At 38.4% G+C, this 24,487-nt stretch overlaps 1 protein-coding gene across 5 annotated transcripts in view; it reads left to right on the top strand.

The window, feature by feature from the left end:
- The window catches only part of MEGF11 (multiple EGF like domains 11), a 283,185-nt gene that overhangs the window by 69,085 nt on the left and 189,613 nt on the right, over nt 1–24,487 (top strand). For all 5 annotated transcript variants that reach the window (XM_054836544.1, XM_054836547.1, XM_054836545.1 and 2 more), the window contains exons 2-5: nt 572–684; nt 4,666–4,789; nt 7,293–7,394; nt 8,939–9,039. In XM_054836544.1, the coding sequence (XP_054692519.1) occupies nt 4,674–4,789; nt 7,293–7,394; nt 8,939–9,039 (319 nt within the window). In that variant the 5' untranslated portion in view covers nt 572–684; nt 4,666–4,673. The remainder of the gene's footprint in view (nt 1–571; nt 685–4,665; nt 4,790–7,292; nt 7,395–8,938; nt 9,040–24,487) is intronic.

Raw genomic sequence — 24,487 nt, 5'->3', positions numbered from 1 at the left:
TCTCTATGTAAACAAAGTGTTGTTTATATGATAGGAAATGATAGGAAACAAAGTCTGAGAATCAGTGATGCAGTTCTAACAGAGAAGCAGGGATGTGTCAAATGAAATTGAGGACGCAGACAGAAAAACAAAGGAAGTATTTCATACAGTACGTGGCTAAGATGCGAGACCGTCACAGGATGTTGTTGACACTAAAATTTAAATTTAGGGGATCGAAATTTACATTTTAATGGATCAAAAATGATTAGACAAATTATTGGAATAGAATCCATCAAATGCTATTGAGCACGCAGATGCCACTTGTGGCTGAGGAAGTCAAAGTTGCAGATTGCTGGAGGCTGGAAGGGTACAAGAGGGATGTGTTACTATCAGCCGTCGTCTTACGCTCTTCCCTGGACACTTGTTATTGGCTGAAAGCAGGATAGTGGTCTTTGGTCTGATATAGCACAATTATCTTATGATACATAATTATTTAGAATGGTTTATCTCATTTCTGTCTTAATTTGTTTCCACTCCCCCAAACACACTTTGACCCAGTATGTTTTCTGTTTTTCTGACTGATTGCTCACAGGGCCAAGCAACTTCCAAAGAGCTTTCTTCTGCTATCCTGCTAACGTGCTGTGTGTCTTCATGTGGTCGTAGTCTGTAAAAACAGGATCCATCAGGAATTTTTAGCACTTTGAGGTAAGATTTTTAACATAGCTCTTTGTTAATGCATTGCATGGAAGTTTCTGGGAAAAATTCAGGCTAGGTTAATCGACTACATATACATTTGGACATCTAAAAGAACGAACTTCAGAAGTATATAAGGATTTGAGAGTATTGCATCCTAGTGAAAGACACTTCTGTAAATGTTTTCCTTAATTGCAGCTGGACACCAAATTAGTTTTTTGCCTGGTTCAGAACTCATTTCATCCCAAATTGAGATGAAAGCATTTAATTTAGAACTTTGTCATGGAGTGGAAATTCTGTTTGAATTTCATGTCAAAGTCATGTTATGAAATATTTTGTGACAAAACTGTAAAAATGAAATGTTTCACTACTACCGCCCCTGAACAGGAAATTCTCTAATGGTCATTTTTAGTTCATTTTTCTAGTCTGTCAGCCAAGGAAGCAGAGGAGAAATTTAATCTGTGGTTTTGGTTTTGGTTTTCTTTTTTTCTCCCAGCCACTTAAAGTATACATTAGTCCTCTTTCACAAGAATATTACAAAAGCCAGGTCCTTAGCACCTAGAGAAAGCTTTAGAGGATATTTATTTCCTTCACCGAGCAAGGATTCTTTGGGGTCTTATTTTCTTTGCATGTAGCTCCCAATCTTGTGGGGTACTGTCATCCTCAGCTTGTGCTGTACAAACTGCAAAATGAGAGTAACAAACCTGCTTTTGTCCACACTTTCATGTACTTCATCCACTTTAAATGATCATCTGCGTCTTCTGGTCTCTTTGCAAACCCCAGCACAGTTTCCTCAACAAAGGTTTTTGTAAAGTGAATCCACAGACAAATAAATCAATGACTTCCCACCTACTAGTTTTTCTATAGCTAAGATTTGGGGCTTAATGGTGAAAGTGTGTTTCTTTTCTTTTGTGACGGAACCGGTGACCTGTATCAATATTGTAGGCGAAGTACTGAAATTTATTAAAAAATGAGCAAGGTATGTGAAAATGGCTTAATGAGTAACAGATACCTAACCTAATCAGTTATAATTCCTAGAGAGTGAGACACTTGTGAAAAATCACCAGATTGTATTTTGGATGGAAAGACCCTCTTTCTTGCCAAATTGTACCTAAACTGACTTCTTTCACTCCTGAAAACAAAAATCAGTCCTGGAGAGCCAAAAAGTTAGAGTTCATTTGGGGACTGCACAGAGGACCTGTGCATCATTTATTTTCTTGTTAGGCTCCAAAGGCGCCCTCTCCTCGGGGGACTGGCAGTGGCAGACCCTGGAAATGCTTCCATGATTTGGCTATATCTTTAATGGAGTTACAGGCATTGTCCCCCTGAAAGGCTGATGCTGCCTCCTCGGAGAATATGTTCCAAACATTAAACGCAATGCAGGAGTGTATGTGGTATGTATAATGCTGAGCAATAAAAGCTGAAAAACCCCTGGTATTAGATGTCATTACTGGATTCTTTGTTGATGTGGTCTTTAATATATATGCTCCTATTTTTAGAGTTTTATTCTGAATCTTGTAATAGCAACCGTCCCATTTTGGCATGAGGTCTTATCTATTAACGGTGATCAAAGTGAAATATTTCATTTGAGTTAGAAAAAGAGACACTTGAGATGAATGAGGTTCTGCTGTATTTGGAGAGTTGGATGTTTCTGATATACAATCTGACTTACAAAGTTAGAAAATAATGTGCACAAAGCATTTCATTTATAAACAGATAATAAAATACCATTAGCATTAAAAGTTTAGAGAACAATTTTGCATCTCTTTCAAATACATTGTAAATAAATATTCTGTGTGCTATTAAGACTTATAAATAGTTCTTTTGGTGTTTACTTGGTTTAAAAACTAAACTGATACATTGTTTTCTTAAGAAAAAAATGAGATCTCTGAGAACTACAGAATTAAAATAGAGGGCTGCTTTAGTTAAATGAGAAAGGTTCATTCTCTTTAGGTAGAAGACAGGCTGTCTTTCTACCTTTAACTCATTTAGGGATAAACCTAGGCTCTTGATGTCCTCAAGAAGTTAACAAACTGAGCATAGAACCATGTTTTGATTTAAACCTCCCTCTCTTAAGGACTGTATTTCCTTAAGCAGTTTTGCCTTGCTCTTGCTTTGACCATTTCTGTTGATTAGAAGCAGGCTTTCCTCTAGTCCTATTTGTTCGGCGTTGCCATGTACCAAAGGTGTAGAGAATGGAGAAAGGGGGCAAATTGCAACCTATAAATACAGTGCTCAGTAGAACCTGTCCTCTGTAATTTGGTATTATTCAAATGGTAGCTAGTGCAATATGCTAAAGGTGTCTTTTGAAGATGTTTTTGTTCAAGGGCTGTCTGTCATTTGTTGAGGCTGATACTTGGGTAATTCACATCTATTGGTGTGTGCTACATTAAACGAAATCTCTATCCTACTCCCAAACAAGCTCTCAGTTTTTGAACATTAGGTTTGTTGGACTTTTGTCCCCAGAGCACTTGCAGGCCAGCCGTTCAGGACACTTTTCCTCCATGGAGAGGTAGTGTCTAGGATAAATGTAGCAAATGTTTTTTCAATAAACAGAACTCCTTCTCATATCCTTTTCTCGTCAGCCCTCTTAATTTCCAGAGTAAGCTTTTGCGCTGTTGCCATGGGACTTTGAAACAGCCTGCAGGTAGGGAATGGTCACTCATAGACTTAAATCCATTTCATGAGGAACATAAACATTAAATCATGTTAATTAACGTTAATATGACTTACATGGCTTAAGACCTATCTTTGAGTTTAGCAGAGCTCTAGGAATAATTTAAAAGATGAGCTATTACTCCCATTGGGAACTTGACTTCGAATCCACTAAAGGCAGTGAGTGTCCTTGAACTAGCTTAGAAGGCTTTGACTCAGGAGATAATTTCAAATCAGCTTTCCTGGCTATCCCTCTGCTGTTCATTCTGCTTTGTGATGACTTCTTTATGCTGGGCTGTATATCAGTGCCATGCAGAGCAAACCCCTTAACATCCCTTTTGCTGTTCTGGACCACGAGGCAATGAGCCATGTGTTTTTTAGATGATCATATGAAGATTCAATCTATTTTTAGGGCAATCTTGTTGCCAGGAATAATATATGGGACTTTTGATTTGAATGGTGGATTATGTGATGATGTAAATGCCCAAAATGGGTATTTAAAAATATTTTTTACTGACTTAATGTTTAACAGATTAACACCTCTGATGCAGTTACATTTAAAAGCAGCTTCGTATTTCATATCTATTTTGTATTTTTGACTGATTTCATTGAGGACCTCACCACAAACACCACAACTTTGGTTTCAAAGCCCCAAATGAGCAATAAGTAGGTAGAAGTCAGTACATTTAATAGATGAACTGTAAGATGATGAAGAGACCACATCTAATGAATTTTATACAATCTATTTCCAACTTCAATGCAAATATTTTTATTTCATGTTTAGTGTTCTGCATAATGTGACCCAATACGTTGACCTATGTCATTCTAAGTGATCCCTCTATATTAAGAGTTGAAAAGTGAATTAATTTTCCTTCAGTCACGTAATAAGCATATGTCTCAGATCTAGCATACTATATTGACACATATAAAACCCACTTAAATGAATCAAAGGGGCTATTTGGTTATTTTTCCATTCGCATATAGGTTGATGGGAGAATAGATTGTTTTAATACCTCAGGTATTTGTTTCGTTGGTATAGACAGCCACAAAAATGATCAGCATCAGAAATGTTCTTTGGAAGAATCACTGGGGCTATCAATATCTTGGGTAGCTTACTCATCAAATTCATCGGGTTTAGTAGGTTTAAACATATAAATTCCTTTTAGAATATATTTGCACTTTTTTAGATTTCACTGTTCAGTTGATTGCTTTTTCAAGTATTTCAGCCTGTGATAACTCCACGGTGTTTGGATTTGCACAAAAGCAAGGATGAAAAGGCCTAGAAGATGTTTTCTTCAGCATTGTCTTTAATGGTTATACTTTCTTTTCTTTATCTAGATACAACAATGGTGGCATATATGCTGTTCAGGTGGATTCTGAAAGGGCTTATTCTGTCTTTTCTGCTCAAAACTACTCTGTCCCTGAACCCAGATGATCCAAACGTTTGTAGTCATTGGGAAAGGTAAAGTATATCATGGGTTGGTTTTTTTTTTTGACTAGCGATTTCAAATTTTTACACTTAAAAGGCAAAATAAGAGCCATCATTTGCTAAATACCACCCTGCCTCACAAAAGAACATGGATTTGCATGACAGAAATAGCACTTCCGGGTGCCTTTGAGGATTTGCATCATCCCAAAGAATTAATTCTAAAGGTAGGGCTATAGACCACATACCCCTGTGTTACCTGTCTCTGGGAAGTTCCTCCATGGTTTCAGCTAGAGGACTGCACAGGTGTATTTTCATTTATCATGGAGAGACCTAGAGAAATGGTGGCCTTGTTCTGTCTTGCTTTTTTCTGGTTGTTGTCCAGCAAGACTATTAGAGATTTCAACTAAGTTTTAAACCCTTCCTGCTGCAACATGCAGGCTTGTTCTGTATGTACTGAACTTTGTGGCTGTATCTGCCAAGTTCGTGTCAGCATCAAAGAGTATCTGCATGAAAGCACTGAGAATTAAAGGCCCTGGTAATTCTGTTCTCTCTATTGTTACAGTGTCCTTGTCCTAAAAGTGGATCTGTGCAGGACAGTTCTTATGAGTACATAGAGACCCACTTTGATAGGGTTCACATTCATGCAGGGTCTGTCTGTAGAGGCTAAAGTTCCTGTCCTCGTAAGTTTAACTTGCTGAAATTCGAGTTCTGTTCTGTGGTTTAGTTCCACACAACTATGAATTACTGTACACTTTAGCAAAATAAACCCCTTAACAAGAGCAAAAATGGAATCATACTGTAATGGCACTATGTTTTTATTTTAGAGGCCTTAATTAGAGAGCTAGCTGCTTGTAGGTATTGCAGTTGCAAAGACTCTACAGGAATAGGATTTTGCAGTCTCTGTTGTGAGGTGAAGTGCATTCAGAGCACAGGAATAAAATATTGATTTTGTCTGAAGAAAGTCAGCAACCTAGAGACCCAATCAAGGAGAAACAAAAATTAAATACCAAAATTGATTGGTTGTACTGACCAAGATGACTTTGTTACTTAGATGTTAATAAATCAAAGGGAAAAGATTGTTAGGGCAAGTGCCGGATAACAAACGGGATCATAAAATAATAATCAAGATTTGTGAGTGTTACTGTTTTACATTAATAATGAGCAATGTAAATATTTTACATTTTGGCATTAGTAGAAGTGGAAACATTATTGTCAAACCCAGCAAATTGTGATAGAGGGCAAAAGCAACATCTACTGGAATCTTGGCTTGTTGAGAAGGGGCATGACAAGCAGGGCAGTAACAGTCCAATCTTCGATTTCAAGCCAGTCAGACCCTCCAAGCAAATATTGTGGTATTCCCTTACGGGGGCAATCTCACAGGGCTTAATCACATCAGCAGTCCCATTGATGAGAAGGAAATCACTTGGATGATTAAGACAATCAATATAATGAATGACTTGGAGGATCTAATTCCTGGGTCTTGACCCTGCCTAGAATGATTTCAGTACTCTTCTCCAAAGGTATTGTAGATCTGATAAAGTGGAGCTTGTTTCCAGATCAGAACCTGAGATTATGAGTCTCTTAAGCAGTGCACACACTTCGGTAGGGCGATACAACGTTCTAAAATGACTGGCACTAACAAATTACATTTACGTTCCTATATCGTGCGAGAGGCCTGGACACTTTAAATATAATCATAGTAATTAATATAGTACCTGTTGCATGATTCAGTAGTGTTTTGGGAAGGGTATTGCTAAATTCTTGGTATTGTTGGAGCTCTGTGATTTCTAATAGTTTTGCCTAGGTTTTGTTTATATCCATTCATTTGTACAAAGGGAGGGAATCTCATTCTAAGCATGTTTCAAACTATTCCAAATCTAGATACCAGTTAACTCATGTTACAATTTTCAGATAGCTCTGAGGTTATTTCTGCTACAAATTAAAAGGATTAAATTTGTGCAGCAGAAAAATAAACACTCCAGCCTTTTACAAATGATCCTGTTTGATTGGTGCACCCAATATTTGAAGTAATGATGCTGCTTCATCATAAAATGAAGTGTGAGCATCCCATCGTGCCAGCAAAATGCAGCAGTGCTAAGTTAATATGAGCTCTTCTTAGCAATGTGGAATATAAGCAAAAAAAGTCCTAGGCAGGAAGGAAACTGAGACATTTTGAAAACATGGTGCTTTCCTCTCTTTTAAAATTTGCACTATCAAATTAACCAAATGCTCTTTTCACCTTCTAAACTACCATTAATTTTAGTAACATTTGTTTCTTTTCCAAAAGGGAGTGGGTTATTACTCAGACTGAAATCTCTCTGCCTTTTCCAGTTATAGAGCCCAAGTCAGAAGCATTTTCAGGACGAGCTGTGAAGGAAGGAAGTCCTTTTCTGGTTTTCGATAATGCCCAAAGTTTCTAAGATTATTGATATAATTATTTTTCACACTGGAGTTAGATAAGTAGCATATAGAGGGAACTGAAGCTTTTCATGTTGCAGCAAACAGCTTTTCACTTTCTTTCTTTGTCTGCTCCTAGCTACGCTGTGACAGTACAGGAATCTTATGCTCATCCTTTTGATCAGATCTATTATACAAGATGTACTGACATACTGAACTGGTTCAAGTGCACTAGACATAGGTAAGAGCCGATCCCCAGATATTTTAGTTTTAATTTACCTTTTCATCTCCTCACATAACCTTTTATTTATCCAAGTTTTTGTATCTAATACAGATATGTACGGAAAAATGTATTTTAGTACAATAGCCAGAGTATTTGGCATTCTAGGACACTGATTGAAGCAGAGGGATTTTTTGCATTAAATGAGTAAGATCAATGGTAGTCAGTCTCTTATGGGGCCATTCAGGAGTACATATCCTTGCCATTCACCCTGCCATGTGATTGGAAGCTTTTATTGCGTGACCAAACATGACCAACTATCCTTTCCCAGTGATCAGTGAGTGTCCAGGTTTACGGCAGGAAGTCCCTGCAGCATCTTGAAGAATCAGGCACTTGAGGGTTAGTGATAATTAGAAATGGATCCATATTTGAACTACTGCACCCAAATCTGTATTGAAAATCAGGTAAAATGAGGACGGGTCCATTTCTAGCACTGAATGAAAGCTGATACTAAACAGTTAATTTTCCCCAGGCTTCAAGACAGCACTGTTATATTCATTCTGATTCCAAGTAGAAAAGTATCTTAATAAGCATCCACTAATATTCACAATCTTTCAAGGGAGTTTTAGCAAGCAAAATGGTACCTTAAACTTTAATGCATTCAGTAGCAAAAAGGTTGTTCAGCACCATCCCAGTCTTACTGTGGGGTTTTGCTTTTTAGCTTCTGTGTTACAATGCATGGAACTGAACAGAGATGCGGAGCTTTCCGGACTGTTGTATAGATTGCAATGCAGCAGAGTAAATTCGATCAATTTATCTAACATGAGGGACAATAGATTTTGTTCAATTTGGGGAATTTCAAATAAACTAACATGAACAAAGCTGTTTTGAAGTGTTCACTGTTACATATTCTCTGTTAAATATTCCTTTTCTACTGTGGTATCATTGCTAATGCTATGAATAAGTCTAGAAAAGCTACAGAGTGCTTAACACCTTTTAATTTCTATGGACTACATATTGTGGTGGGGAAAACATGCTTTAAATACTGAACTGGGACTATAATGTCATTTTACAAGGCATTAGCGCCTTGGAAGGGTTGGCAAGTAGGAAGAAATCACTTGGGGTTAACTTCACGTTTTGTGTATTGAGAGCAGTTTCCATTGTGGTAGTTTCCTGTGTAGCGCACTGACACAGTGGTCTCCGTAGAAGATTCTGTTCATTCCATTGATGATAGCTGACCTTGCTGATATGCATAAATGAATCATTTATTCTTGAAGAAACTCCTTGCCCTTGCTTTAGGACTGGGGAAATGTTTTAAGATAGCAGCCCTAGGAAGGGCTGTGGTGATTGACTGTCATGAGTACTGTGTTTATAATACAAGTTATATTTCAAGTTTCAAAACAAGTATTGATTTTCTTTTTATTGTGGCTTTTAATATCAAAAGCTTTCATGCATTTTAAAATAATTATTGAATGCTATCCTTACTATAATTTAACACAAATATAATTCCAACAGTAGGCATTGATTTTCAATATTATCAAATGGCTTTCTGTCTTGCAATTTAGAATAAGTTATAAAACAGCATATCGAAGAGGACTAAGAACTATGTATCGGCGAAGATCTCAGTGCTGCCCTGGATATTACGAAAGTGGAGACTACTGTATACGTACGTACAGAGCTTTGATTCAGATATGACTATTAAAAGTAATTTTTGGAGGAGCTGTAGACAAATTAAAGATGTGTTGCAGTGTAATATTAAGGGCTGATTTTCAGAGCTGCTCAGAACCCTCAGGTCCCACTGATTTCACTCAGAGCTGCGGGGACAGAACATTTCAGGTCATTTCAGGTACATGCATTTCAAGCACCTAAGTAAAATTTTGCTGAAATCATTGGAGAGGGAGTTAATCAAGTTCCTGAGTACTTTCTTGAATCAGACCTTACTTTAGGGAGTAATTTATGCAAGCATGCACTACTGTTAAAGAATTAGAGGAACTGAGAACTCTCTTAGGAATGAACTATTGCAGCGTAAGAAGCAGCGTAAAGTTTCTGCCTCTTAACTTTGAAAGTTCTTACTCCAGGTAAGAACAGTTAAAATCTCATCGTGTTTCACATCCTTGCTGTCAATAATTTTGCTCTTTTTAAAGCTTTGCAAATGTCAGAAGAACTTTGTCCTAATTGCAGTGTATAAGTAAATAATAAAGCTCTGGAGTGTGTTACGTCAGTCTGAAGGGGACAAAAAGCAAAATGGATCTTTCAGCAACACCTACAAGCTTTGTTAATTAAAAATGTCCTGTACATTAATGTCATGCGTTTTCAGTATCACAGCTTTCTGATTACTCTGAGACAGAATGTATTTGCTACACTTTGCTCAAAAGGAGAATGGAGCTTGGGATCTCTTGTCTACATCTTGTTAGAATGGGATTATGACACGAGAAAAACACAAGGAGGTTTTGATCGGCGTCAGAAGCCAAATTTTATTGACAGGTTTAGAATGCCATAGAATAATTTAAATGTGCAAATGATACAATTATCCAGCTAACTTTAAATGTCTTGACAGAGTGCTTTAAAGCTATTTCTCTCTAGTTCTGTTGGTGTTTTTATCTGAGTACCTATATTGTACTTTTATTGTAATATGTGAGCACCTCAAAAACATGAATGGACCCTAATCGCATTCTAAATGACCTTTATACTAAACAATTACTCTAAAGGGGCTTTGGACTGTGAAAAATTACACAGCCCTTAGAGATAAGGCATTAGAATTAGCCTTATTTTACAGAGAGAGTAATAATTTGATCTTTTGAAGTGCAAAGTGCTGTTACACAAGTCCTGAGAAACATTTAATGTAACCTATTGTCTTTACTAAAATCCTTCCTATATTAAGTATGTACTTACCTTTACATTTCTCAAGTGTTAATGTCATTTCAGCAGTTGTTCAACACACTTTTATTACCAACTTGAATTTTGTGGCTCAAAATCCTGTCTGGCACAAAGCATATTTATTTTCACTTTTCTGTCTGCAATCTATTGATTTTTTTAATTTATTTTTTAATTTTTAATTGCCATACTGGTTGCAACAACAGGACATCTCTGCAGAGTTTCTCTTTCTGATTCTTTGAGGATATTAGCATTTATTTTAAAGTGCTTTTTTGTTGGTATTAATACCCAAGAGTTCTGCTGCTGCCAGGCAGATTTTGTCTTTATATTATGGAGAAAGAACACCATACACCAAAGTTTTGCTGATGCAGAACAGACTGCAAGTATCTGGTCAGACCAGGAGTTTCCTGATGTTCTGTCTGTTGTTTACAGGTGCCAAGAGTCAGGTTCTTATATTTCATTATCTGCATGATCGTAAAGGCAGAGTGCATGCCTCAGGGACATTTTCTATCTCTCCTTCTTCCTATGAGATCTGAGCAACAAGTGCAGCTGAAAGAGAAATGATGTAAAGGAAGAAGTTGTCCATCTTAATTGATTCTAGATGCTTGGTCTTATCGTTTTGATACCACAAGTGGCCACATAGCAAAAAAAAAAAAAAAAACGAACCCAAATCCAAAAAACCAAACCCATTGAAACTTTTTGACCCTGCAACCAACAGTTTGAAGGCACAACAGAATTTAGCTAATGTCATCCTTTTCCCATGCCATCCCTTTTGTTTCTCACACATCAAGCCCTGGTCCCACTAGTTTTGTTTTGTTGTACCACAACGTGTTCCTGTGCCAACAAGCAAATTCTCCCATTCATCATTCTTTGCAGTCGGCAGTGAATTCCATTTTCGTTCCTGGTGGCAACTCCCTGCTTTTGCCTCTCTCCTTACCTTCCTTTCCCATTTCTTTCTTTTCTTTAACCTGATATTATCTGCTGTTTCCTAACAAGGTAGTCTAGTACTCCTGTCCCACATTCCTCTAGATATGCTCAGTTCCTGCTCCTTTAGTGGCAGCTGCTACAAGAGACAGGTCAGGAGACACCGTCAAAATCATTCCACTTGCCTCGCTGTCGTAGGGCAGCATGGTTCGGAGTTGACCGTGCTTCCGCTAAGCCCCACTGACATGAGGGGAAGGAAGCTCCAGCCCTGCAGAGCAGGTTCTCCCTGCTCAGCCAGCCCTTCAAAATCTATTCCATTAGCAATCATGGAAGCCACTACAACATGGGGAGGGGAGAATACATCCCGCAGTGAGTCTGATGATCAAAAGAAAGTTTGATTAAAAAACAGTGTGTGGATTAAAGGCTAATTGGTTCTTCTTTCATTAATAGCAGTTTTTATTTCTTGCAAAAGTTAAATAGCTTTGTAATTAACAGTGACATGTTTAGACTAGAGGAGGCTGAGTTTAAATCTCTATTAATGACTGTTTCTTGGATTTTAAAGCAGGAGTGAAGGCTTTCAGCTACTGTTTTGATCTTTTCCCTTCTCATTTACTATTTTGTAAAGGAATGTCAGATGTATGTTTTTATCTTTGTCCTCCTTTTGGGACTTACTGAATGGATTAGGTCTAATAAAATCTACCGTCAGTACTAAATGATCAGGTTGACCCAGAGCCTCTTCCTCTGCTATTCTTCCTCTGGTGTCTTCTTTTCCCTTTTGAGATACTCATATGCTACTGCCCCATAAAATGTGGAATTCAGGCACAAGGTCAAATAACTTAAATTGTTGACTGGTAAGTTATACATCTGGCCAGCCCGTTAGTACCTAGGTTAAACAGCTTTGGGGTATGAAATTGTCTTTTTTCTGCCTATAAAGAGCTTGGAATATTTTTGGGTTGTAAAGATATTCAAAAAATACCACCTGAAAAATGCTGCAAATGCACATCTGCATTTTTTTCTTGTTGATGTCTTAGAAATGGTTGCTACCATTCTGGTAGTTTTGCAAAATGATTCCCCTTCTCTGAATGTTCTTATACATGACATAGCTTTTCACTGAGCTGTTGCTGAAAACAAACAGCATAGTCCGAGCAGTAAATCAGAGCAACTATGATTTACTATACTTTGTATGCTAAGGTAAGCTTTTGGCAGAGCAAACGCATAAACTGCAGAAAATCTTTTTTTTAAACAACCACAGGGTTCAACTGCCCTTCAAGGTTTTCATAAGGATGTTTTGAAATTATATTGCCTAGATTAGTTGTAGATAATGTATCTCTAAATATTTTGATGTTTAAAAAAAAAAAAAGAAAGAAAGAAAAAGAAAAGGAATATTACATGGCAGTTTCGTGATTTTTATCCTTTGAGTAGATGGCAATTGAATACTTCCCTTTAAGAATATGTCAGGTGGAAAGATCTCCTGTGTACTAAATGGATACATTTTTGTCTGAGAGACCAATTCTTTGTTCAGTCTGTCCATTTTAATCTTATTCTTCCACCACAGATTTATATAAAAGAGATGTTTCTTTGAGGTAACAAAGGGTCAGAGACCCAAGCATCAGAGAAAAGGAAGATGGGACTGCAAGTGACATCTACTTATATCTGACTTTTTGGCAGAAAAAACCAACCATGAAACACAAAGTTGGGAATTCACCTTTTCTTCATAGATTGAGATATTTTAGCTTTTAACAGTTTTATTTTTCACTCTCATACCTTACACTCTTTTTCTAATGTATAAATCTATGCAATGTGACAGGATGTAATAATGACAGGATTAGTGATTTAACAATCTTATTTGCTGCCATTTATCTGTCATTCAAACCTGCCAAAATTCAGTAGAGTTATAGATCGACCATTTCATGGTTCTTTCCTTTCTTGGCCAAGATCGATCTCAGATTGTTTCTCAACATTCAGCTTTCCACATTACAGTTGCCACAACCATCATCAGGGCTCCTTGACTTTGACAAATCTTTTCACAGAGAAATTCTTGGTCTCACTGGTTGAATCTCAATTTGTCACCGAGAGTGGTGGTTCACTCAGGCCAGAGGTTAGGAACATTATTATATTTGCATGTACTTATTTACCCATCTTTTCAGCTAGCCTATGTCTGACACCTTTAATGAATTTCAAAAACAAATGAGGAATGTTCTTTTAATAGCTGACTTGGTGATAATATGCAAATTTGGGACCCGATTTTCAGGATTTTAAGTAATGTTTCATAAATTTTGTAATTCCAATAGACCTGCCAACTTCATAGTATGATGTATGCTTTTATATTGTAGCAATATGAACATTCATACCTCAGGATTGCATTCAGATTTACAAGGCTGCATGTCTAGTGTAGTTTTTGTAATCTTTGAAAAGGCTGCCTTATTGGAGCCATATGGCTAGATTGTTAAACATCTGTACCATAGAAGTAACAATTCCAAAGCTTCCTGCCATCTGGATGAATTACAATACTTGCAATTCAATGCATATGTTACAACAACACACCGACACCACAGTAGAGTGTACTTATGATGAAAAGAAAAATAATAGCTTATGTGATCAGTGCAAAAGTTGCACGCTCTTAGAAAATGTTGAATCAGCGGCTTAAGTTCTGAATATTCATAATGTTTGTTCATATGTCAGATTTGTTGATTATTTGCACTTTCAAGGCAGCAGCTCATTAACATTTTAGAAGAAATGTTGTCCCCCTCTTTCTCACCACAGTTTTAAATTCCTCATGGTGAGCATTCCTGTAACTTGAAAATATATTGTTTGAAAACTGCTGGACTTAGGAAATATATTTTTCTTACCTTTATAGACACACCTTAAAGCTGGTGGTAGTGCTTTCTGTAAGAGCCTTACTGTTACATTATTCAAGTAGGGCATTCTGTACATCAATAATGCAACATAAATTAAGGGAAATGATATAGCAGCACATAGATACTTTGTATCAGGGGACATTCTTTTTCTCTTTCTGGTTTGGGATATATCAGTGTGAGACAGTGCTGTGGAAGGCCATTCTGCATGTAGCGTTATTAATTATAGAGTTGAAATGACAGTAGGAGACGCTTTGAAATTTCTCCTTTCATATGCATTTGAGAGGACTCCATACATCTTTTCCCAGTGAAGAATATGGGGAAAATAATTTGAGTCCTGTGTTCCCATTGTAAGGGAAGCTTGCAGAGGAATTAAGAAATAGCAGTAGTCATAGTTATAGTAGCAGCAACGTGCTTACCACCATATGACGACTGGGAGGAATCCCTCTTTCCTATTGAATGAGCTGTCAGGTTGATAGAAAAGCAACAGAAGGAGCCTGAAACAGAACTGGTTATCTACGTTCAACTTTTGCTACCATACTGCAGAGTGTAACCTCAGAGCCATACACCAATGTCTAATATACCATTTTACAGAACACGGTGGAACAGGCCACAGCTCTGCAAAGAGTACAGGCCTTTGCTTATTCATTCTGAGCACCTTGGGAGGCAGGTGTGCGTGGGTAGGAAGAGGGGAACCAGCCTTATAAGTAGGTCAGTTCATTTTGTGGCATAGACAAAGGCACTGGGTTACTATTTAGCCTAAAGATAATGGAGAGACCTCTTTGATGGGAAGGTGAAAAAATCAATTCTCATCTCCCATCCATCATTTTATATTTGCAGTCAGCTTCTGGATGCTGATGGATTTGTGAAGATGCTGGTGGGTAGTAGTAATGAAATAAAGGACTTCTGGAAGAAATGCAGTAGAAGGAGGAGAAACAAAATGTTCATACAAAGGAATGAGAATAGCATAAAGGTGGAAAGGAGGGTATGCTGAAGCTATATAGAATGTCTCAAGGGGCTTAATAAACATCAGAGGAAAAATTATGCAGGCATTATAGTTTGGAAAAGATTTAGACTGTTGCTAGTGCAGCAGTAAAAAAGCTTTTCTGGCTGCTTTAGGCAATCTCAGTTGGATGACTATAAAAGAATACTGGGAATGTAGACACAGAAGGAGGCACTGGATCCAGAGCTACTCATAGTATTCATGCTAATGACCTGGATGCCTGGAAGCTTCAGCAGGATCAGAAAAAAGGCACGAGAATCATAGGTGTGAGTTCATTGTTGAATTCAAAGAGCGAGCCATGCAAAGGTTAGTCCATTCGTTTGCCCACTTTTAGCAAAGACAGGTTGGTCCCCATCTGCTGTAAATCAGCAGAGGTCCACACTGTTTGAATGGACACCTTCAGGTACGTCATCCTCACTTCCACATCTTCTTTAATGCGTCAATTCTCTTTCAAAATCCCCTTCCTCCTCCTCCTGCTTTAATACACTTCGGTGTTGTTAATTCTAGTTTGCACTGATCTAGAACAGCGTGGAGAGTGCTGGTGCTAATCCACAACAGCTTTATGGCTCAATCCTTCCTATGTTGCTGGTATCCATTCACTTGCATAGACTTATAAAAACAAGATTACGTCCATCCAATATATGAGTGAACTGTTTTTCAGGATGTATATGTTACCATTTATCAAATTATGAAGGTACAGAACTCCAGAAGATTTTTCCCTCCAAAAGACTTTGAAGTTCATTAGTAGTCCAGACGTATGGTGAGCTGGGTTAACTTATTGAAATAAATAGGGTCAGAAAGAAGACCGATGTCTGAAATGAAACACATGTTTAAAATTGAAGTTGTTTTCTTGACCAGTCCTTTACATCCTTCTCCTATTTAATAGATTTATTTCCCTTGTGTTCTGAAGAAGTTTTAAAGCCTAGTAGAAAAGGAGGGAGAGATCGAGAGCAAAATCAGTTACCTAAATCAAGATGGCCTTTAAAAAGAGCTTCTGATACACATACAAAATGTGAGATAGCACCTTTTCCCTGCTTCTTTTCTATTGTACTTCCCTCTGGCTGCGACCCTCCCCTGACAAGTCCCAGAGTCCTTGTCACACAGCAGCTCCAACAGTCTGGGAAGCCATCAGTCAGATGAGGGAAGCCGTTCTAAGGCAGATTCCTTGTTGACCGAAAAAAAGGGCTACTGTAACCTATGCCAGGTGTAAGCACCAGTCACCCCTCTTCCTCACATCTAGGTATTGTATAGGATTGTAAGTGTAAATAACAATGAATCAGTATCACTATCAGAATGTCTGAAGTGCATACAATAGAATAATAGCATAGTACAGTGCTGTGGGTTAACCCCGGTACCCACTCGCTCACTGACCCACACAGCCGCTCTTGCTCACTTCCCATGGTGGGACAGTGGAAGAGGAAAGGAAGAGTAAAAGAAAGAAAACTTGTGGATTGAGATCAAAAATGTTTAATAAGCAAAAGAGGAGTGGAAAAAGAGAGAAACAAAACAAGTGATGCAAAAGCAATCACTCTCCACCTCCCATGGGGAGATCAATACCCGCCAATTACTGAGCAAAAGATGCCTAATCTCCCCAAAGCCCATCCTCTCCCTTTTTATTGCTAAGCATGATGTTATAATGCATGGAATATCTCTTTGGTTAGTTTTGAGTCATCTGCCTGGTTATGTCACCTCCCAACACCCCCAATCTGTTCACTGCTGGGGGGCAGCAGCATGAGAAACAGAGAAAGCCTTGATGCTGTGCAAACACTGTTTGCAATAGCTAAAACATTAGCATCATCAGCGTTGTTTTGGTCACAAATCTAAACCACAGCACCGTCCAGGCTGCTGTGAAGAAAATAACTCCATCCTAGCCAGACCCAGTACATGCAGCTATACTGTAGTTAATAAAACTTACTCATCAATATGATCTTCGGGAAATCTCCTTATGGTCTTTTTTTGGTCTTGTCACCTCTTAGTTTCAGTAGTGACAGGGGACTACTTTGAAAGCTGGAGCGAACCATTCTTTTCAAATATTTTTCACTCATTTCAGAACCTTGGAAAGGATGAGCCTGTGTTGGCAGTTGTCTGGGCTGGCTGAGGGTTTGTGGGCCTTGCTCCTGCCACCCTCTGGTCTCTCAGCCATTTATAGCAACAGCCATGGATGCCCTAAATATGTCAGCCTGTGCAGGCAGGAGGAGGCATTTGGCTACCTGGGTGCATTTACTTACAGTTCAGCTATTCCTCATCTCCTTTATCACAAGAGCGAGACTGGTTGGAAGCCCGTGGGAGATTGAATTTGGTGCAAGAGCTGCATGTTAGGCTTAAGTATACTGCTTTGAGCATCTTCCTGTGCAAAATGTACATTTCTGTTATGTGAACTTTTGGAACATGTGTCTGTAATTATTACTTCCTTTTAGCAGTCCCTCTTAAAAATACCAATGACATTCACGCTAGGAATACCCCATATGAATGCCATACCAAACTAGTCGTGTTTGTTGATGTTGGTTTCCCAAATGCTGGGTGATATGTGGGAGTCCATTTACTGGGTGGGAGTTTAAAGAGGTGGTAGTTCCCCTCATGCCCAATCAGCTTTGTCTCATGTGGCATGTATTCGATGTCTCATGGTAGGAAAAAGATATATTATTCCATGGATTTCCAATTGCTTTTGCAACTGCATCCATTTCTGATGAATATGTGATAGCCTATCAAGATAGGCCAGCTGCTCTGTAGCTTAATGCAAACAGATAGTACTCTGTTATGAAACAAGTCTTCAAAATTTGTAGAAAGTGATCACATATGGTAAAATAAAAAATACTTATAACTCTGAAGTGTAAATCATTTAGACTAAAGTGTAAAAAATATTAAGCTGCCATCTTGTGCAGAAGATCACTGTGAGACTTTAGAAAAGAAGTAACTACTTCTTATTGAAACCATACTTTTGCATCAGGAGCCTGTCTTTCAAAGGCGGTGAATGCTACAGTTCCCATCAACTTGGCTGAAATCTGTGGATATACACCATTTCTAAGTAGTGTTAACACCTCAACAATAATAAATGTCAGCTGTTGCTGTTGAAGTAACAACCGATCTGCAGATTGAGTTGTGCTTTCATACGGATGTGCTAATTCTTTCAGTAGCTTTGTACAGCAAAGCACCTTCCTGAGACATTTCCATGAGTTGCTTTAGTGAAGTGGGTGATAGTGAAGCCAAACAGCATAAATTCTTCATGGGACAAAAAAAAAAAAAAAAAAAAAAAAAAAAAAAAGACTGTGCTAGGGCAAAATGGCTAGTAGGAGTGAACTAAAGCTGCCCAAAGTGCACATAGATGGCCATTTTAGGTTTGCAATAGGTTCAGTTGGCAAATCAGTGTTCATTTTTGGTTCCCTAATTGTTCTCAGTGAAAGCAGATGATGATGGCAGCTAACAGGTTGAAAAGCATCTGTTAACACTTCATACTCTAGTTTAGAGTATTAATCAAATATCAAAAAGACTAATCAGAGACAGAGCTCTTCTAACCAGTCATGGCTACTTCCTCTAGAACCAAATATTCTTTCACTGTTTACATAGACATTCTCTTTTTTTTCTTTTACAGGATTATACCATTCTACTTTATATTTGTGTATTGTTGCACATACCTTTCACTTTAATAAAGGTTTTTTAAGGCTCCCCAGGGCATTTTTTCATGAAACTTCAGTCCATTGCAGATTTGATCACAAAACATTTTTGAATAATTTATCTTAAGCTCAGTATTACTAACATAGGTATTCACTTTTGCAAACTTCACTTTCTCTGATGCAGTAAGCCAAGAGATATTTTCAATCTATTTAATCCCAAAGCTTTCCTTCTTTTGATGAGGATTTTTCCTTTCTGAATACTGTGATTTAGTTTTATTACTGTAATGCCCAGAAATCCATGTGCAAAACCACTAAAAGATAGTCTTAACTTGAAAAAGTTTACAACTTAAGTCTGTAAATTGAGTCAAATAAAGAGACTTTCTTCTCATTATAAGCATATTTGTGAAGAAAATAAACCTGGTTTTCAGTACAGCAAGCATCAAAAGGAGGCTTTCAGTTACAGCGAGGTAGTGCACGTAGGAGCTCTGCTGAAGTGAGTCGCTGATACATACCTTAGGATCTGGTATCACTACATCTGCACTCACAGACCTTTTAAAGGCATTATTAAAAGCATCCAAAATGATTTTTTTTTTCCCACCAAATACTGTGTAATTGTTTTGTTTATGCAAATGCTGTGTAACATTACCTTACAGTAAAGGGTAAACATCTTCAATAGCTTCTGATAGTGTAGGTAAAAGTTTTTATTTCCAATTCCCATCTTCTATTTTCAGGAAACAGAGTGAATCACATGAATGGGAAAGTACATTGTACCATGTCTCATTAGCTGAAAGTTTCTCTAAACATTTAGACATTACTAAGAAATTGGACTTGATCCTAAATCTGCTGACCTCCTGCAACCTAGAGTTGGTTACAGAAAGTTTAAACTAGTGGCTTGAGATGAGAATCAGCCCCCATAATTATACAATAATTTGTTTCCTGGGGTATTTTTTGCAGTTCTTTTCAGCAAGTTGCTCTGAAACACATTGCTATGGTTCCTTTTGAAATGTGAGAAAAGTGAAAAGTGTCTGCATTTAAATATTCCATCCCCAGTAATGTTAGTGTAGCTTATACATTAACATGATCTTCAAACAGACTGTACTTCTATCCCTGTTTTCATCAGGGTGACCTTCATTTGCAGTATGTGGCTTGATCTGAAATAAAATCTGAAATTTGTTGGCCCTCTAGGGCCCATGCCATCTAACAGCCTGGCCTCAATGACAGGTTTGCCTTCAGAAATTTGTCCATATTCATCCTATTTTGGGGAGAAACAAAGAAAAAGATTTTTGTTAGATTGGCTTGATGAAATTTGGAATAAGAATGAAGAAAGATTTTGTTAGAAAAATCAATAGTTTATTCAATGTGCTATAGGACTAAAATTTATCTAGGGGAATCGGTGTAATTTAGTTTTATTAGGGCTTGCATTGCTCAGCAAAGGTAGCCAGAAGTATCATGCAGTCCAGATGTCTTGATCTATCTACTTTTGATCTTTTAGAAACATCTTTGATGCACCCATCCTCACTCTTACGCACAGCACATACTCTCTGCCTGTGAAAATCAATCAGCAGTGGAGCTGTGTCATTTACTGACAGAAAATAGAATTTTCTTGGCATGAGATCCACAATTCAGGGCAAGTCAGTAATCAGAGAACTGTGGACATGTGGCAATACTACCAGATCCTAAAACAAATATTTCACAGGAACTGTAATGTGATGGAATTTGTACACAAAGAAATTCACTTAATGTCCTGAGTGGGTAACTTGTAGCAAAATAGGCAAGTGCTGTCATTTTGAGGTGATTTCCAGAGAACAAGACAAGATGGCTGGGTTATTGTACTAGACTGTTTAGGCCGAAGTCCTACTCATGTCTTTCTCATGGTCTGCTTTAGCACCTCTGAGAATCTTGCCCTTGTTATAAATGCTTTTTTTGATAATAGCTCATTTCTTTGACATTATCCTATATGCTTCCTTTATCACTGTTTAAATCAAACAGGTACTCAGCCAGTGTTGGAACCCATAAATTCTTGGTCTATTTGAGTGATACAGTCATAGTAAGAAAGCAGAGGTGGTAAGGCAAGGCAGTAGTAATATACTAGTGAAATTTCTATAGTGAGGCTCACTTGGGTAGAAATGCCATCCCACCGCTGATGAGTTTCATACAGTGCTGCTGTGTGTGATACAAGTACTTAACTGTTCATCTGTAATTTAGTTATCACCTTCCTCAACTCTAGGGCACTCACTGTATGTTTCTCCAGTCTTTTTATGATGGAAATGTTTATTTCTGACTTACCACTTTTAGCTAATTTCTAATGTTGTACTTCGCAACTGGCAGCTCACTTTCCATTCCAAGACAACTCTTAGGAGAGCCTAGACTGCACAAAAACATGCCCATACCTATGAGTGGTGTCATTCCTTCAGCCATCTGTTGAGTGTAGTTTGATACTACCTACCATCACAGGCAGTTTGGTGGAGCAGGTTATGCTTGGTCTTTTTTGGGAAGGTTTGGCTGCTTCTCCCTATGTTGGCAGGAAAGCTGAAAGGACCGGAGATCTTAGGCACGAGCTTCTCCTCTATTCCCCAGCCTGTCAAGAATTTCATTCCCTCAGGCAACAAAAAAGTTCCCCTAAGGTCAGGAGCAGAATGATTGGGGAATTCTTCCACTGATTTTAGCACAGGAGAATTGCTTCTTCCCTCTTCTGTCCTCAAAAAAACTGGAGTCTCCTGCTGGCAAATACAATTTGACTGCATTTAGTTTTGGTGGAGTGAGGTCTGCTAGATCATATACAGAGAGAATGAAAGACAATGCATAAGAGTAGATGTTAATATTTCTGCATTACTTAGAAAAAGATAGTAGTGCTCTTTCTAAAGGTGCAATATAAAGCACAAATTGCAGACAAATTGTCATTAAGTTTGCTGGTTGGATGAATCGAGTTCCAGTAGAAAATTAACTAGTGAAAATGTATTTTCTACAAATTGCTGGAAAGAGTTGGTCAATTTACCAAAATGGAAGGAGTAGACAGAGGGCACAGGAGGGGAAAAGCTTTCCTGGGTCATGGATTCTGCTCTGCTGATTCAGGATCTCTCTTAACCTCATTAACAGTTTGAACTAGTGATAATGATTGTTTTGAACCCTGCAGAGAGGCAATGGGAAATCGTTTACCAGAAGAAGTTAAATGCAGAAAATTATCCCACAGAATAATATTGTGTTAGAAAATTGATCAGCAGAATTGATCTCAGCATAAGTCTTTCCTCTCAACATGGTAGAAAGCAATGATTATTTCTAGTTGAAGCAATGGCAGAAAATGCATAAAATCAGTTGCAGGCCTGAAATGATCAATAATTATCAATATTTAGCTGATCTCCAAAGCATTCTCTGTGGTCTCAGATTCACTTTCTGTGATGACAGTGAGAAAGACTGAGCCTTAGAAATGGTAAGTGATTCAGGTGTGTGACTTACAGTAGAGTGGTCAGGTTTTTAGCTGAAGGTGGAATTTCTCTCTTTCCCCCACAGAGCGAGCCCAGGTGCTTGTATCTCGTGATCCCTGTGGAGCACCAGGGGTAAGCAAGAGACATCCGTGTGTGGACTGTCATCTCTGACCTTGGTCTGAGGTCTTCCCTTTGTGGGTGATGTTAGTCATGAATCGGTTGAAATCATGCATTAGACAGTTGCTTTGTCTTCATTGCAGAATTTACCTAGGTTCTTAAATTTTGTCATGCCTTTGCACACATTCCTCTTGCCAGAGCTTGTGACTTTATCTACAGCCTAACGGATTAGTGTTGCTTTTACCCAACCTTGTTACCTGTCCACTTTGCAGGACTTCAATGCTCAGAGTCCTGCAATGCCTTCCCACAATTCCCTTTTTGTGCTTTTAAGTTCTGCAAAGCTCTTCTGTTATTCGCACAGCCAAAGATACAAAGCGGTTCAGCTCACTGACCCCAGTTCTGCTCTTCTGACATTTGCTGCTACAAGGAGGCTGCTTTTCAGCTCTCATTCAGACATTATTAAATGGTAAGTACTATCTCCCATTCCCTCACTCTACCAGAGCAGATGAAGCCAATGGGCCATCAAAATGACACAGAGTCTGTTAAATGTGTGACTCCCAGCGACCTCTCCTTTTGCAGGGCTCTAACCTTTTCCTCTATTACTGTCACTGCCTCTATTTTATGGTCACTGATGGAATGCCATTCCTTTCTCCGGGATGTGCTGCTCCAGCTCAGCTGTTCCTCAGACCCAACCAGACTGCAATTCCAAAAGTGTTCCATCAGTCTTGCTTTTCTCAGGGCATGCAGAAAAAGTAACAATCTCTTCTCTACCTTGACCTTCCCTTGGCACAGTTTATTTCCCTAACCACTCCCTAGAGTAGAGCCTACAGCAGGCAATAGATTGCAACAGGACTAAAGTAGATTCTCATCAGTACCAGATCCTCCAGTAATTGGTAGACTGTGAGCATCCCTCCTGTGAGGGACCTGAGTGTCTGAAGCACTGAGGTCTGGCTGGAATTACTCCAGGACCTGTACACTAGCCCATGTCATCTGCCTGGGACACTCAGCCATGACAAGAATGTGGGAGTCCCTCTGTTCACCTTCTCATTAGTCATCAGAACCCCAGATTGCCTTTTATCTGGTAATAGAAATCTGAGCTGAAACTATCTTAGCTTTTATGCTTATTGACAAATCTTTACTTCCTAGCAGATTCATACAGGGATTTACTGATGCTTTGTCAATGATGACACTGACATATGTCAGATTCTGCTCCTGGGAGAAGGCAAAATCCTCAAAATGTATCATCTCCTCAATTCTTTTTCTTTTACTTTAGACATTCACAAGTCATCTCTGGCATAGCCTACTCCCTAAGCTTTGGCAGGGTGTCAAGACTGAGGAAAACACAACCTAGCTGCTATCTTGAACAGATCGATATCTCACTAAGGCAGTGGTCAGAGACTCCCCATGTCCCAGATGACAAGAAAGACCATTGATTCTGTTCTGATTGCATAGATGCATAGTCTCTAATTCCAAATCTGCCAAAAAATGTGATGGAATTGCACCTACAGGAAAAGGAGTTGATCTTGCAACCCATTGCTGTTATCTGCATCAGTCTCATCTTTCCTTTGCTCACATTGATCTGCTTGGTTTTGTATTTTTTTATTAGTACTTTCATTGGATACCAAGAGGGACATGAAAAATAAGCGTTGCCATACACTGAAACAATAAATTCCTCAAAGCCTAAGTAGGCTTTGAGATCTCTTCATGTCTTTATCTCTTAAAGTTGCTAAACCCTGCATTAAAGTGCTATCCAAGGTGATAAATTAATGGATGTATCCTGAGTGATGACCACAGAAATAGACATTAAGCAACGCTAAGAACCATTATCCCACTTCATTGAAACAATTATCCAGAAAACCATCTAATCAGCACGATTCCTGATGGAAAGTCAGTGATTTAGAGAGGGAATCTTCCGTTCCACAAATAAGCAATAATCTAAGAATGAGGACAACCTATCTAGATGCATTAGCTGTAGTCATCTTTCTTCTACTATCAAACCTTCCTTTTCTGAGCACATTCTAAGAGAATCTAGCCAAAAGCTGACTGCAGGCTTATCTAACAAAGCTAATATTGTAGACTCAGCACAACCTGGATTCAGGCCAGTGCATTAAGATGGAAACACCAGAGTGGCCCTGAGTGAACAGATTCCTAATGGATAAGGGGCAAGCATCTTTTTCATCTTTTTTTCATCTTCTTTGACCTCTCTGCATTATCTGAAACCACTGGCCATGAGATAACTGCTATTTCACCTGACAAAATTATTCTTTCCCCTAAAAGTGGCATGAGGGACTGGAGGAATGTGCTACAA

This window comes from Grus americana, chromosome 10 (genome assembly GCF_028858705.1).
Source record: "Grus americana isolate bGruAme1 chromosome 10, bGruAme1.mat, whole genome shotgun sequence".
Lineage (NCBI taxonomy): Eukaryota > Metazoa > Chordata > Aves > Gruiformes > Gruidae > Grus > Grus americana.
The sequence above is the reverse complement of the archived record's forward strand: the minus strand, read 5'-3'. Positions and strand labels throughout refer to the sequence as shown.